Source organism: Protomyctophum parallelum, assembly GCF_964188405.1.
Source record: "Protomyctophum parallelum genome assembly, chromosome: 3".
In the NCBI taxonomy this organism is placed as follows: Eukaryota; Metazoa; Chordata; class Actinopteri; order Myctophiformes; family Myctophidae; genus Protomyctophum; species Protomyctophum parallelum.
Window position 1 is genome coordinate 47,676,058 of NC_139698.1, and position 15,005 is coordinate 47,691,062.

Genomic DNA, 15,005 nt, shown 5'->3' on the forward strand with positions numbered 1-15,005 from the left:
CAGGGACCCCTCAGAAGCAAAGTTTTGATTTAAAAACGTTTGCTCTGGAAGCATATATACAGTACATTCAAAGATTTGCGCCACATTTTCACGATTTCTTTTTTTTAGATTTAGATTATTATCACAAAACCACCACTTCAGCCCTATATATATATATATATATATATATATTTCTTTGCCACGGACACATTTGTCCGTGAACGGACATAATGATGAACCCTGGCTGGGAAACTAGCATGAGGAGAACCTCTCGTCAACCCACCATGCTGAATGCTTCACACTGTCAGTGGTGGAAAGTAACTAAGTACATTTAAGTACTGTACTTGAGTACAATTTTGAGGTACTTTTACTTTACTGGAGCTATTTAAAAATGTCTTTACTTTTACTTCTACTCCACTACATTTCAGAGACAAATATTGTACTTTTACTCCACTACAATTATTACTTAGTAATTAAGTAGTTACTAGTTACTTTGTAGATTTTGATTATTATTACAAAACAACCACGTCAGCCCTACATACATTTAGGCCATTTGAAAATAGCAGATCTACAAGCTTACAATGCGCCGCGATGCCATGCATTGTGAGCTTCTAGATCTGCTATTTTCAAAAGATATTAATATAATACATTTGAAAACTTGAAACAGGACATTCCGCATTGTACCTTTACTCAAGTAAATGTCCATTTCTGGACATTTAATTGTAGTTAGTTCCACATAGTAGTTAGTTCCACATTGCTGTATTGATACTTAAAGAAATATGTGAGTACTTTTTTTCCACCACTGCACAGTGTGTGACAGAGCATGCCCAAATGTGTGTGTGTGTGTGTGTGTGTGTGTGTGTGTGTGTGTGTGTGTGTACGTGTGTGTGTGCGTGCGTGTGTGTGTGTGTGTGTGTGCGTGCGTGTGTGCGTGCGTGCGTGTGTGTGTGCGTGCGTGCGTTTTACTGTAGTCCGTGTTGTAACTTGTTATTCTTGTGTGCAGGAGGATCAGTTTGGAATGTATGCTCTGTACAGCAAGAATAAGCCGCAGTCGGATGCCCTGCTCAGCAGCCATGGGAACGAGTTCTTTAAGGTGCGTCTGCAAGTGAAATGGCTCCGCTTATGTGTCCCATAGCTGGGACAGCAAATGCAACCCGTGTGAAATGCAGAATAAATAAATCACTGGCACGTAGCAAAACCAGTTTAAGTAAATATTTAATACATGTATAAATCATTTGAATTCTCTCTCTCTCTCCTCCACTCTGCTGACATGTGTTTTGTGTCACATGTCGATCATTCATCTACCACCTCTTTCCTGTCGTAATGTCTGTTTTATTGAATTATTTTCTTGTGTGTAAACAAACATGCATGAAAAAGAAAAGACTATACATTTGTATACTACATACAAACCAAACATACAAATATTCAAAATAGATAGTTTGGTGTGACACAATATCCATTTTGAATTTGAATCCGGTGCAGTATAATCAAGTAGGGCACCCACAAAAAGTTAAAATATGGAGATAAGCGGTTTCTGCCGGACAGCAATACATGATAGAATACTTGCTATGCTAGCTCAGCTACTAATATAAATCCTCTCTCTCTCTCTCCCTCTCCCTCCCGTCCAGAACAAGCAGCTGGAGCTGGCAGACAAGATGGACGTGGCGTCCTACCTGCTGAAGCCCATCCAGAGGATGAGTAAGTACGCGCTGCTGCTGAAGGACCTCATCAAGGAGTGCAGCCAATCACAGGAGCAGGAGCTCAGTGACCTCCGCACCGCCGAGGAGATGGTCAAGTTTCAGCTTCGCCATGGCAACGACCTGCTGGCCATGGACGCCATCCAGGGCTGTGATGTATGTACAGTAGAGCATGTGGGCACGCACGCACTAGGGCTCATGGGGCGGTATGGGATTTGTGTTACCGCGGTAATCACCCTCACCCTTACCGACGGTATTGTGGTAATTACCATTTAAAAATATATATATTCGGGTCACAGGGGCACAGTCGGAAGTGCTGTCGCCTCACAGCTAGAAGGTCCTGGGTTCGATTCCCGCTGGGGACGCTGTGGGTGCTGGCGGCGTGTTCCCTCCTCCGCGTCGTCAATGCCCACACCCGAGGCAGGGTTGGTGAAAGGGCCTTTCTGTGTGGAGTTTGCATGTTCTCCCCGTGTCCCCTAGGGTGGGTACCCTCAGTTCGCATGAACTAAGGAAGCATGAGTTCAAGTCCGTTGCTCTCCCCAGGTTGGCAGAAGGTGTGTAGAGCCCAGGATCACATCAGATAATTGACACACGGGTGAAAAATGGGTTACAAAATCGTGGGATAAAAAATATAAAAGATATAATTACATTTTAACTCATTCCCATGCCATCTGCATTCAACTCGGTGACACCGAGTGCACGGCACGGCCATCACCACTGAAACTACTCTACCACATCATCAACTCGTGTGGTTCTCAAACTGTTTACGGTAACTCTTTTTTTTTGCCATCTACGTACGTATTCGTACCCCCCGCCTATGGGACGTTATCTGCCAGCAATGTACATATCCTTTACACCATATATGAAGCGGTTGAGCCAAAAATCTGATTTTAACATTGGTTAAACAACGCCTCCGTCGCCCCCAGCACCAATATTCTTGCACACGGCGGCCCCCCCATTTACCAAAGTAGGCATTTTCAATGCCTTGAACTTCAACTCTTTTCAACTGTGAAAATACGAGCTCTGTCCTTGGTGATCGTCATCCATACAAGGTTTGGATGTCATTTGTGATTTTGTGCCGCATCACTCCCGAGTCCCGACATGTTAACGTTTCTGGCAAAAGATAAACAGCGTGAGCTAACGCTAATAATAGCCGATCGTTACAATGGTGGTCTCCACTCCAGGCTGGGAAACCGGAAATGAAGATCACCAAAAATAGCAACAAAAAAACCCATTTGAGAACCATGGTGTCCTGACAAAGAATGACTTCAATAGAGGAATCATTAATTCTAGTGGGCTGCAGTGGCTCAGGGGTAGAATGGCGGTAGAGTGGCCGGATGGCAACTGTGAGGTTCCCTGTTCGATCCCGGGCTGTCGAAGTGTCCTTGAGCAAGACTATGAACCCCTAATTGCTGCCGATGAGCAGGTTGGTGCCTTGCATGGTTTCCTCCGCCATCGGTGTATGAATGGGTGAATGTAATGCACAATATATGTATCCAGCTTTGCATAAAAGCGCTATATAAATCCACCATTTATTTTCCATTTTATTTTTCATAATGTATCTGTTCCTTACTTGTTCCTTTGAACACAAAATGATGGTGTCAGTTTAAAAGTGATTGCGTCCCCCTAGGGAACAGTTACTATCCTCCCAAAAGGCTGAATGTCATGTAGGATTGCTATGGCATGTCTCTGTACAATGACAAGAAGGCAATCATGGCGTGTTGTATGTGTTGTACAGTTGAGGGTCAGGGCCATTGTTCTCTCTGACGCATGCATGGGCCCCTCGTTTCCTCCCCAGGTGAACCTGAAAGAACAGGGTCAACTCCGCTGTCAGGATGAGTTCATTGTCTGGTGTGGCCGCAGGAAATACCTTCGTCACGTCTTCTTGTTTGAAGACCTCATCCTCTTCAGCAAGACCAAAAAGATCGAGGGAGGATATGACTTCTACATCTACAAACAGTCTTACAAGGTGTGAATGTTGGTATAAACAAAAGAGGTTCCTATTTTATGTCCTCTTTTTCTGCACGCTGGATGATCGTTTTCTCAAACAGAACGCATGCCATTTGTGTATTTGAAGTACATTGTCTCTCCTCAGACGGCAGAGATAGGTATGACGGAGAACGTGGGCGACAGCGGCCTGCGTTTTGAGATCTGGTTCCGTCGGAGGAAGTCTCAGGACACGTTCATCCTCCAGGCCAGTTCTGCGGAGGTGAAGGCCGTGTGGACCGCCATTATTGGAAAGATCCTCTGGAGGCAGGCGCTCAGAAACAGGGGTGAGAAACGTCTTCAGTTCCTACTGCATATTGGAATGTTACTGTAGTTTTACTGTGATTTCTTTGACAGTAATCATGATCATTGATCATGGTCAGATTCAATTTAGCAGCCAAGTACATTTGCCCATGCAAGGACTTTGACTTGGACGGCTGCTTACAGTTTACAAGGAATGAATAATTAAATTAAAGATACATTTATTTTTATCCCAAATGTAGTCGTTATGCCAATTAATTCGGTGGATTCGAACCCACAACCTCCGTGGTGGTGGTGGGTAGGGACTATACCACTGCGTCACCCGAGTGCCTGTCATCCCTGTTTTCTGATCGATTCAATACTAAACCTTTTTTTCATATCAGAAACTACAGTTGGATCTTGTGTATTTTACTGGCCTCTGTGCATTAAAGCAGTAGTTAACAGTTGGATGTTGTGTATTTCGGTGCATTAAACAGTGGTCTACAATCTACAATCTATCAATCAATCAGAGACTGTTTTGCACCCTGACCGTCCGTCCGTATTTTTGAGTGGTGCCACAAGGAACAGCAAAGTCCATGTCTATGTGTCCGCCTATGTGACGTTAATGAGCACCAGTATGACTATTAGTACCAGTAGGCGCGCTGTTTTCATATTCCGTCCTGATTAGCTAAGATTGGCTTCCAAAGTTTGTCTGTCCGTTTGCCGTCCGTCATTCTGTCTGTTATCAGCTATCTCCGGCACCGTTGGCTTGCTTGCAGCAAAACTGTGCACACACACACTCCCTGGATGCCAGGGCAGAACTTGGGCCTGTTATAGCGCCACCAGTGGTCCATTTTTGCAAAACATATTTTTGGACAGTACTCCTACAGATTCTGTCGAAAAATCATGCACATCGGCACACGGCATCTCTATCTCTGAAACGAAACTGGTCTTCCAGATTGTTCATATCCCGTCTTGATAACCTGTACCTGACCTGGTGGAGACCTGTGCTCAGAGGAGCACTTTTTAACTTATTCATGAAAAAGTTGAGAAAATGAAATTTCAGCAAATAAACACACATTACAAAATCTGCTGAAAGCCTTTAACCTTTTAAAATCTTGAAATAATATTATGTTAATTAACGTCCGCGACGTGACCCAGTGTTTGGGAAACGGTGCACTAAAAGGATACATGTGTTTCTAATGCTACAGAGTTGCGCATGCAGGAGATGGTTTCCATGGGGATCGGTAGTAAACCCTTCATGGACATCAAGCCCAGCGATGCAGCCATCAGTGACAGAGCCATCGACTACATCATGAAGGGCTCGGGTAAGCCAGTGGTTCCCACACATTTTCATTGTCAAGGACCTCCAAATGTAGTGGCCACGGACGCCCATCTGAGAAATATATTGAAATATGTATTTGGCCATGGACCCCCATCTGAAAGATCAAGCCCTAACGCCACCACTTTTACTGAAAAGCATCCCTCCATGTTCTGATCATTCCTGTAGTGATCCTAAGACGGGGTGTCAAGTTGCCAGTCCAGGCCTGGTCATGACTTCATGGAGCGGCTGAAAACCTGTTATCTAAACAGCTTAATTGACTTAATTTTCAGTTGCTTCCGTCATAGAGTCTGGAGCACAGAAACTCTGACAAAGATCAAGCGATAAAGCCTACTCCCCAATTCCGCTTCGTCTTTACAGTCGCTCAGATTTGACCTAAATCATCTAAGCATAACTTGCTCGCTGCTTAGCAGAAAGGGAAAGTTTTTAAATAAAATGTACTGTAAAGATATTTTTACATAATTACATTTTCGTGAACGGAACCAAAGTTTTCAAATAAATGAAGTGGAGTAAAAGTACAATATTTGCCTCTGAGATGTGGCGAAGTAGAAGTAAGTATTGAAAATTGGAAATACTCCAGTAAAGTAAAAGAAAATATTTAAAAAACTCAAAGCTGTACTTAAGTAAATGCACTTAGTTACTTTCCACCACTAGGTTTTTAGGGATAAACTAATGACGCTCTGACGTCTCTCTCTATATATTCTTTCCTCCCTGTTTCTTTGACACAGAGTGTCGAACCCGAGCGTCCATCGCCGTGTCCTCGTTCGACCACTCCTCCTCCTCCTCCGCCTCGTCGTTCAAGAGGCCGCACTCCACCATCTCCAACAGCAGCACGTCCTCCTCCAGCAGCCAGTCGTCTTCCTCGCTGCTGGGCTCGCTCAACCTCCACCTCTACTCCTCCTCGCCCTCCCACGCCCACCCTCACCCCCACCCCTACCCGGTGGCGGGCAGCGTGCCCTCCTTCGCCCACTGGCCCTACGACTGCATCGAGGAGGACGAGCTGGAGCAGGACGCTGGCGGCCAGCCTTCCATGAGTGAGTGACTAACTACGTACATTTACTCAAGTACTTTACTTATTTGTAGATTTGGATTATTCCACACATTTACCACTTCAGATGTATATTCATTTCGGCCATCCGAAAATAGCCAATCTACAAGCTGCTATTTTCAAAGGTTTATGCATACAGTATGAATACTTGCGATGGGACATTCTGCACAATGACTACTTTTACTTTTGGACTAACTAACCAAACTTTCACTTTTACGTCAGTGTAAGTTGTTTGTCCCGTGTTAACTGTCCCGTCTATTACTCCAGACGCTTCTTTTCACAAGGAGTGTGATGCACGTGGAGATCCATCTCTCTCAGCCCTTGCTTTAAAATGTAGCCTCTAGCTCACACTTTACTTACATTTCTAAAGAATTCTCTGACATGGATAACTGTAAACATTGCCACTGTGTGACAGTTACAGAGACGTCCAGTGACAGTGTGACACTGTGTGACAGTTACAGAGACGTCCAGTGACAGTGTGACACTGTGTGACAGTTACAGAGACGTCCAGTGACAGTGTGACATTGTGTGACAGTTACAGATACGTCCAGTGACAGTGCGACACTGTGTGACAGTTACAGAGACGTCCAGTGACAGTGTGACACTGTGTGACAGTTACAGAGACGTCCAGTGACAGCGTGACACTGTGTGACAGTTACAGAGACGTCCAGTGACAGTGCGACACTGTGTGACAGTTACAGAGATGTCCAGTGACAGTGCGACACTGTGTGACAGTTACAGAGACGTCCAGTGACAGTGTGACACTGTGTGACAGTTACAGAGACGTCCAGTGACAGTGCGACACTGTGTGACAGTTACAGAGACGTCCAGTGACAGTGTGACACTGTGTGACAGTTACAGAGACGTCCAGTGACAGTGTGATGGGGATGAGCGCCATGTCGGCTCCCGCTCTGGACGCCTACATCATCGACAACAACATCAACGATGACGAGCACCCCTCCCCCTCTTTCCTGTGCGACCCATCCCCTCCCTCCTCCTCCCACACCCCCACCACCCCCTCGTCCGCGGCCCCTCCTCCTCCCCTGTTCCAGGAGAACCAGGACCTCCAACCCCAAGGCACAAACTTCATCACAGCAGTAAGTATTGTAATTTCTCCTTTGCATCTTGGATGAAAAAGGGAACAGGAATGTCAGGACATTTGGAACATTATTTACAACCTGTAACCATCAATAGAATGTTATTTGACTAAAAGTGCAATGATTGAAGTTTATCAGTAGAGGGCGCTGTGACTACTATACTTGAGCATTCTCAGGAATTTACCATAGGCTTAAAATAATGAGTTTTCCAGATCTGTCATGTCAAGGTTAGGGTTAAGTAGATTTGTGTTAGTATGTTCAGAATAATGTGGGTTGATTTTACCCAAAGCATGTACAATAGTAGTAAAATATCAATATGTGAATAAATCAAAAGGATTTAGACATGCTCCAGCTTGCTGTTGATATTAGACATGCATTGATTTGAAAGTTTTAACCCGAACTTGTGAATCAATACTGCCCCCGTCTGGCCATGTCAGGTTACTAAACAGCCCCACCGCCATCAAGGTCAAGGTTGTGCTTTATTTTGACATCTTGTGTCCATTTTAACCATCTTAGATTAATCGAAAACCCTTTTTTCTGGTGGCTCTTACTAACCACCTAATACCTGAGGTGCCCATGTTTTTTCGATTACTTTTTTTCTTTTATTAAAAAAATCTAAACTGGTGACTGAGTCACCAGAAAAAAGGACGGGTGTTTTTGATGAATCCAAAATGGTTTAATTAATCAAATAAATGCTGAATCGAGCAACTTGAAAACTGTCTGGGATGTTCACAAAAGTCTGAGTTGATGATAAAATAGCCTCGAAAACCCAGACGTTTTTATTTCCAGGGAGAAAAAAATGTGTTTTTGAAAGTGCAATATACCTTTAAAAGTCCTCAAATTATTACTTCACTGTCATCTGGGGCTTCCCTGGTGGTCCCGACCAACAGGTTGAGAACCACCGTTCTATATACAGCCCCCTGGGTTGAAGGTGAGGCTATACCTTCTCACGCAGCACCGTTTTGTTGTTGTTTTCTGTAGAGCAAGACCTCTCATATAGCACTAGGCCTCTCCACAGTGGTCTGAATGAGAGCTCAGTAAGTAAAATGGTCTGGCCAGTGTTCATCTTGTGGTGTTCCGTTTGGTCACCAGCTTTGCTAACGACTGTGTGGAGCTATATCTGCTGTTTATGACTTTGTGTGGCCTGACTCTACTAATCTGTGCTGAAAATGCATCTTTTGGTATCGCTGGCTGTGTGTATCTGTTGCCTGTTAACCTGTTGACTGTTTTAAAGCAGCGGTTCACCCAAAACATGGCTTATTGTCTATCAGTTACACACCCCACGAAGCCTTGAATTGATGGAGTACTACTTGATTTGACTGGATCATCGGTCAATAGGAGTTGGAGACTCTGCCGGTCATCAAATTGGCTTAGGAATGTGACAAAAACAAACAAACAAACAATCGATTGTAGGTCGGGTAAAGATTTGTTGTAGATTGAAATAGAACACACCATGTACCAACTCAGGTCTGGTTTAAGTATAGAGGGTCTAAGTGGTTAAACTGAAGTGATATTGATAAAATCCAAATATTATTAATTATTCTGCGGCACCCCTAGATTTGTGTCACGGCACCTTAGAAAAACCCTGTTTTAAAAATGCCTTAATTACCGTAGACAAATTTATATTAAAATAATGATGTGATGATTTGAAGAATGATTGTCGACTCTTTGTCGAAAGCGTAACAGAGTATAAAAGTATAAAGTATAAAAGATTTATACTTCATGATACATCGGTGTGCAACTAAGAATAAAGCAGGATTTAGGCTTTCCCCTCCTGATGGCTGGTTTTGTTTTGTGTAGCTTTTGGGTTTGTTTTCGTGTTTCCTGCTGGGTGTCAAGGAATCTCTTTACAGAAGGAACGGAAGCCGTTGACGTCATGGATACGCCATGACACTTTCATGGACGCTTTCATGGGTGGCAAACCTCGCACCGGAAGTTTGATAAATACATGGCAGTGAATGGAGCCGGCTGGATCAGCTCGTGAACATTATTTTCTGAACAAAATGCGACCTTTGTCATATAATTGGCTTAGGAATATAAAAAAATGACATCACAGGTTTTCTAATCACTTGCTTTTCGATGTGCACAGTACAATTTTATTGAGAATCTAAACAGCAGCAGGTATAGTTTTTGTCTTAGAGGTATCGCGAGATTTGGCTGCCAGACAGGAAACGGTGGACAGTCTTGCGATACTTGATAGGTTCAGAAATGTACTTTGTGCTCTTTAGATACCTCCATAAAATTACACAGTGTACACATCGCACAAAGCAACACAGCAGACAATAATGTGTGTGATTAAGTGATTAAGTGATTAATTTACAAAGGTCTTTAGAAATAGTGTTTGTTCATGAGCTGGTAACCGGGCTATCATTGACTCCAATGCATTCCACAAAACTTCCAGCAGTGCAGTTTGACTCCCATGGTCCAACGAATCTGCCGACTGAAATTGCATGATAGCGAAAATGACGTCGGTGGCTTTGTATACCTTCTTTTTCATATAGCTTGCTGGGTGTTACCTTCATGTTTCTCTGTGCACAGCAGCCATATTGGAAACGTTACTTCTTAAGTTCTTACTTCCTTCACAGGTGTTACTAATGATTCTAATGAAGGTTCCATTTAGTGTAACAGTGGTTTTCAAACGTTTTAATTTTAGGGACCCAATCTGGTCAATTTGGTTCCATTTGCACTCTCTTAAAGGTCCAATGACACGCCCCGAAAATATCATTATGATACTGTACATCACGATGTCTTAAAACAGTCTGAAAACACACAAGACGGACCACACTGAGCACTGGCTACTATTCTTAGTAGGCCTAGCAGGTTAGGCTAGTCATTTGGATGGCAGATTTGTGTCGTACTGGCTAAATATGGCATTACAAATATTAATTTCTATCGAATATCTTAGTTAAAATGCAATTGAGTTGCTGTGTTGTTTTAGTTAAAGTAACTGTTGCCTAATTGCACTCGAGCCCCTGTGTCCTAGTAATCTCCTCGGCTTGAGGTGCCGTGCCCCCGGGACACCCATAGCGTAGTGTTTCTCATCAAATCAATAAGTAAGCATAAACAAACTATTTCACATGAACAATGTTGGTAAAACTAAGATATTTGAGAGGAAATATATATTTTATATGGACAGATTTACAAATGAAAAGACGTTATCTGTGTAAAGTCACTTCCTGGTTTAGTGTTGCGCGGAGGGGAGACATACATGCAGGGAAATGTTTGTCTCTGGGCTGGGACTAGGAGCCGTATCAATACAGTAGGGATAAATACAATATGTACTTGATGTACAGTATCATAATGATATGTTCAGGGCCTCTTTAAGAGTTACACAACTGTTAAGGGGCCAATTGAAACCCCCTCAAGGAATCATGAGGGTCCCACTTTGGACCCCATCATGAAAGTGGGTGGACCCCACTTTGAGAGTCTTTCCAGTGAGCCAACATGCACAACATCAGCACTCTGACTCTATTTGACCAGAATGGAACAGAGCCTTATCGCTATCATTGGTAAGACCTGTGAAGGAACTAAGGAAGAGGCCCAATTCTCTTTCCAATATGGCAGCTGTGCATAGAACTTATTCCCTACATTCAAAATGGTTGTGCATGAATGGAGACCATGCGTGGTACAGTATAACGTTATAATATTTGTCTGATTGTGAAATGCTGATGATTATAGCAATCATTGCTATAATCATTGCTATGTTTCTTCAGTAGTGGGGGTCTCTCCAGCTCGTTCAGTAACAGACATTATTACAACTTGTATGACTGCACTCAGCCGATCACATAAATACTTCGACTTCTCCGCGCATACAGGAAAAAAAACCCTGCAGATCTCATTGAAAATGAATTTCTAGGTGCGTTAATCACTGCCCGTTTGAAAGGACCTTAATACGAACTGAATTAAGTGATCTTTTTGGGGTCCTCTCTCCTGATTGGATGACGGCTGTTCGTTTGTTTATCTGTTCATATTAAAGAGCTGGAGAGACAGAGAGACTCTGGCAGTGGTTACTGAACACCCAACGATTTTTTATCAGAATGTAACCTGTAACTTACTATGAATAACCGATGAGGATCGTGGATCATACTCATTTATTGTCCTAAGCCCCGAGGCAGTGCAGATGTCCTCTGTTGTCTGTCAAAGGTGAAAAAACAGTGGTCCAGGTCTACCTGCTCTCCTTTTTAAATGATTGATAATGTGTCTTTCCTTCTCTCTAGCTCTGAGGTCCTCAACATGAACATTTTAACCCCCAAAAGAAGAGGACGAGAGAATGCAGAAGAAGTAAGAAGAGTCCAGACTCTAGAAGCTGAAATAGCATTCTTTGGGGCAATGAGACTCTCACAGCTGAGGTTCCACTTACTGTAGGCTCTTCACAGATGATACTCTTCACAGATGAGACTCTTCAAACTTTATACAAATGAGACTCCACAGCCCTCTTAAAACATCACGTCGTTTCATGGTCTATGTGACTTTGATTGCTTAGTTCTGAACACTGTCACAATGGTACGTCATGGACTGTACATTTGTTTCTATTGACTAGACATTAAGCCATGTTTATATTGTAGATGAGATTTTTAATATGTATTTTACAGGGGAAAAGGTTTTTTGGATAGCAGAAATCAGTCTATTATCTACTGTAGACAAACGTAAAGTACCAACAACATTATACTGTCTTTCTCTCTTGTACTATTGCCAGTCTTGTAAACCTGTACAGAGTATTAAAATGTTGTAAACCATTTGTATTGGCTTCTTTTGCTGAGCTATATATTTAAGGGGGCTCTATTTTTGTCCATGCTAAACCCCTTATCCCTAAACTACTTTTTTTTATAACTATTTTGTAAACCTCACTGGTTGATCTCCTTGTCACTGGAGAGCATGGACAAGAAGATGACGAGTACTACAGGTTGGTGTGGAAGAGTTATGATTTATTGGGAGATGGATACTCAAAATGGAACTGCCGGGCAAGAGGAAAGGAGGAAGGCCGAAGAGGTGGTTTATGGATGTGGTGAGGACGCTGAGGACATGCCGGTGGCTGGAGTGACTGAGGAGGACGCCCAGCACAGGAATAGATTGATCTGTTGTGGCGACCCCAATGAACTGAAAGAAGAAGGATGTCCAAGAGCCATAAATTATGTAAATTGTCACCACTTCGGATGCGTGTGCTATGTTTTGCAACTTTTTGAGCACCTGTAGGCCTTCAGAAATCTGATTAATTTGTGCATAAAATAATTCCTTTCATTGGAACAGGGTATTTATATTTGCACTGTAGTCCTGTACCTGCTTGCAGACCTTCTCTCAATTTGGTGTTGGGGGAATTTCTCACTTGAACTGAGTCAATGGGTCCCTAGACATGAACAATCAACGAGGTGCTCGTCCGCCATAGTGCCACGAATGGCGCAATGGCCATATCAAATATGGCCAGCATCGGCTATGATGGAAATTGTTTCTGGGTGTATTCGCACATGTAATACCTCTATCCTGACTAATTCAGGTGTGTAGAATTCGTTTCTGATAGTATTTTAACCATTTTTGGTGTTATTGACCTTGAAAGGTCATGGTCAAGGTCATTTTGCCATTCCGAAGACCTTGGTCATAACCTGGCCATTGTTAGTGAGTAAGAACAGGTGCAATAAGTCTAATGCAACTAATTGTGACATTTGCAATTCATTTCTGATACTATTTTGACCATTGAGGATCATCTTGTCATTGAGATATCAATATAAATGTTTTCATTCAATAATTCAATTCCGATTGTTGTCATTACTGTCACTTTTATTGTATTTTTTCCACAATTATTTGTTTTAGACAAAATATAACAATTATAAATGTCCCCCATAAAATCAAATAACAATTTCACACAAAGTGCACGTGTGATGGGTTTTTACTTTTTACGTAAAAAAGGGGTTTAAAGGGGTTTTCCATGGCAAAATATTATGCACGGAACTCCATCAGCACAGCAGCCACATCGTCGAGTGTCACTTCCCTGCACACTTGCATACTGTGAGCAAACTGGGTGGTAAGGGTTTCAGACATTTTGATGGCAGGAGTGTACCAAAGTGCTTGGGTTCCTTTGCTGTCTCAAGCAGGTGGCAAGCCCTATGCACCAGTAAGCACCTTGTTGGATGTGACCTCTGATCACACTACTTGTGGGAGGGAGAGCATCAATTCCAGTTCTGGCACTGGTATAGCTTTCCACCCTGAGGTCATCAAATGTCTCAGCAGTTGTACTTGACCTGGCCCTCGCCCAGACGCGCACCAAGTACTTCTCTGCCAACGCTGCATCTTGTTCTGTCAAGGTGTCTGACTCTCCAAAGTTAGTTAAATATTGTACTGGGTCAGAAGCCATAGCTGCATGTTTGGTCCTCATACTATAGCACGCCGTTTTTCCAAATTTTTGAGGATTTGAAAAAAAGACGAAAATCACTCCGAGACCATGTCCATGACCATTGTCTCGAGTGATTTTCGTCTTTTTTCAAATCCTCGTTTTTCATCATTTTTGAACATCGGCTATAGCCCATCTCAGACGGCATACTATAGCACGCCGTTTTTCATCATTTTTGAGGATTTGAAAAAAAGACGAAAAATGTCAGAATTAGTTGAAATAGACTTATTGCACTTATTTTTACTCCTAACAATGGCCAATGTCTTTATAATAGCTAAATGACCCTGACCATGGTTTTCAAGGTTAATATCACCCAACATGATTAAAATAGTATCAGAAAATGAATTCCACATCCCTCAATTAGTCAGAATGGAGGTATTACATGTGCAAATACACCCAGAAACAAAAGAGTTGTATTTTCATCATAGCCAATGGTGGCCATATTTGATTGCGCCATTCGTGGCACTATGGCAGACGAGCACCTCGTTGATTGTTCATGTCTAGGGACCCATTGACTCAGTTCAAGTGAGAAATTCCCCAACACCAAATTGAGAGAAGGTCTGCAGGCAGGTACTGGAATAAGTGTGTTAGAACACTGGCCACATGATCGGGAGATGGTGAGTTCAAACCCCACCCAAAGTCTTTACTTTCGATTTCAGGAGAAGAAAAGAAACAAAAAAGCAGTGTGAATTGTCTGTAACCAGTGGCTCAGTGTGTTAGAACGCTTCCACATAATCGGGAGATGGTGAGTTCAAACCCCACTGAAGTTCAAACAAAAAAATTAAGGTTCAGTGTCGTATCCCACCCCAGTCTTTACTGTGACTCTTTGCTTTCCATACTAACTACTATCAAGTAGCACAGAAAAGCTGTTTTGTAGTAACCAGCAGTTAGCTCAGTGTGATGAGTTGCTGTCCTTCTGATCCACAGGTCCAGGGTTCAAATCCCACATTAGTCATAACTGTGACACTTTGCTTTGCACACTGACTTCCAGAAGGACAACTTTAAAGCGGCACAGAAATTCCCCATGATTGTGTGCCGGTAAGTGGCCCAGCAGATAAGTCAGATGATATCCATAGTATACCTAGTAGAAGTGTGCCGGTTCAAACCGGACATAGGAAGGTACTGGTTCAAATTGCCAACACGTAGTAGTGAGTGCTGTGGCCTGGTGGATAAATCAGATAATACCTAGTAGGACTGGTGGATAAATCAGATAATATCCATAGAATGCCTAGTA

The 15,005-nt window shown here is 42.8% G+C and overlaps 1 protein-coding gene across 3 annotated transcripts in view; it reads left to right on the plus strand.

The window, feature by feature from the left end:
* The window catches only part of plekhg4b (pleckstrin homology domain containing, family G (with RhoGef domain) member 4B), a 49,806-nt gene extending 37,174 nt beyond the window's left edge, over nt 1-12,632 (plus strand). Inside the window, exons 17-25 of one of the 3 annotated variants that reach the window (XM_083761814.1) lie at nt 983-1,072; nt 1,608-1,832; nt 3,475-3,645; nt 3,772-3,949; nt 5,114-5,230; nt 5,973-6,278; nt 7,148-7,389; nt 8,371-8,426; nt 11,607-12,632. In XM_083761814.1, the coding sequence (XP_083617940.1) occupies nt 983-1,072; nt 1,608-1,832; nt 3,475-3,645; nt 3,772-3,949; nt 5,114-5,230; nt 5,973-6,278; nt 7,148-7,389; nt 8,371-8,415 (1,374 nt within the window). In that variant the 3' untranslated portion in view covers nt 8,416-8,426; nt 11,607-12,632. The remainder of the gene's footprint in view (nt 1-982; nt 1,073-1,607; nt 1,833-3,474; nt 3,646-3,771; nt 3,950-5,113; nt 5,231-5,972; nt 6,279-7,147; nt 7,390-8,370; nt 8,427-11,606) is intronic. The other 2 variants (XM_083761815.1, XM_083761816.1) reach the window with 2 other exon arrangements.
* Nucleotides 12,633-15,005: the final 2,373 nt, after the last annotated feature.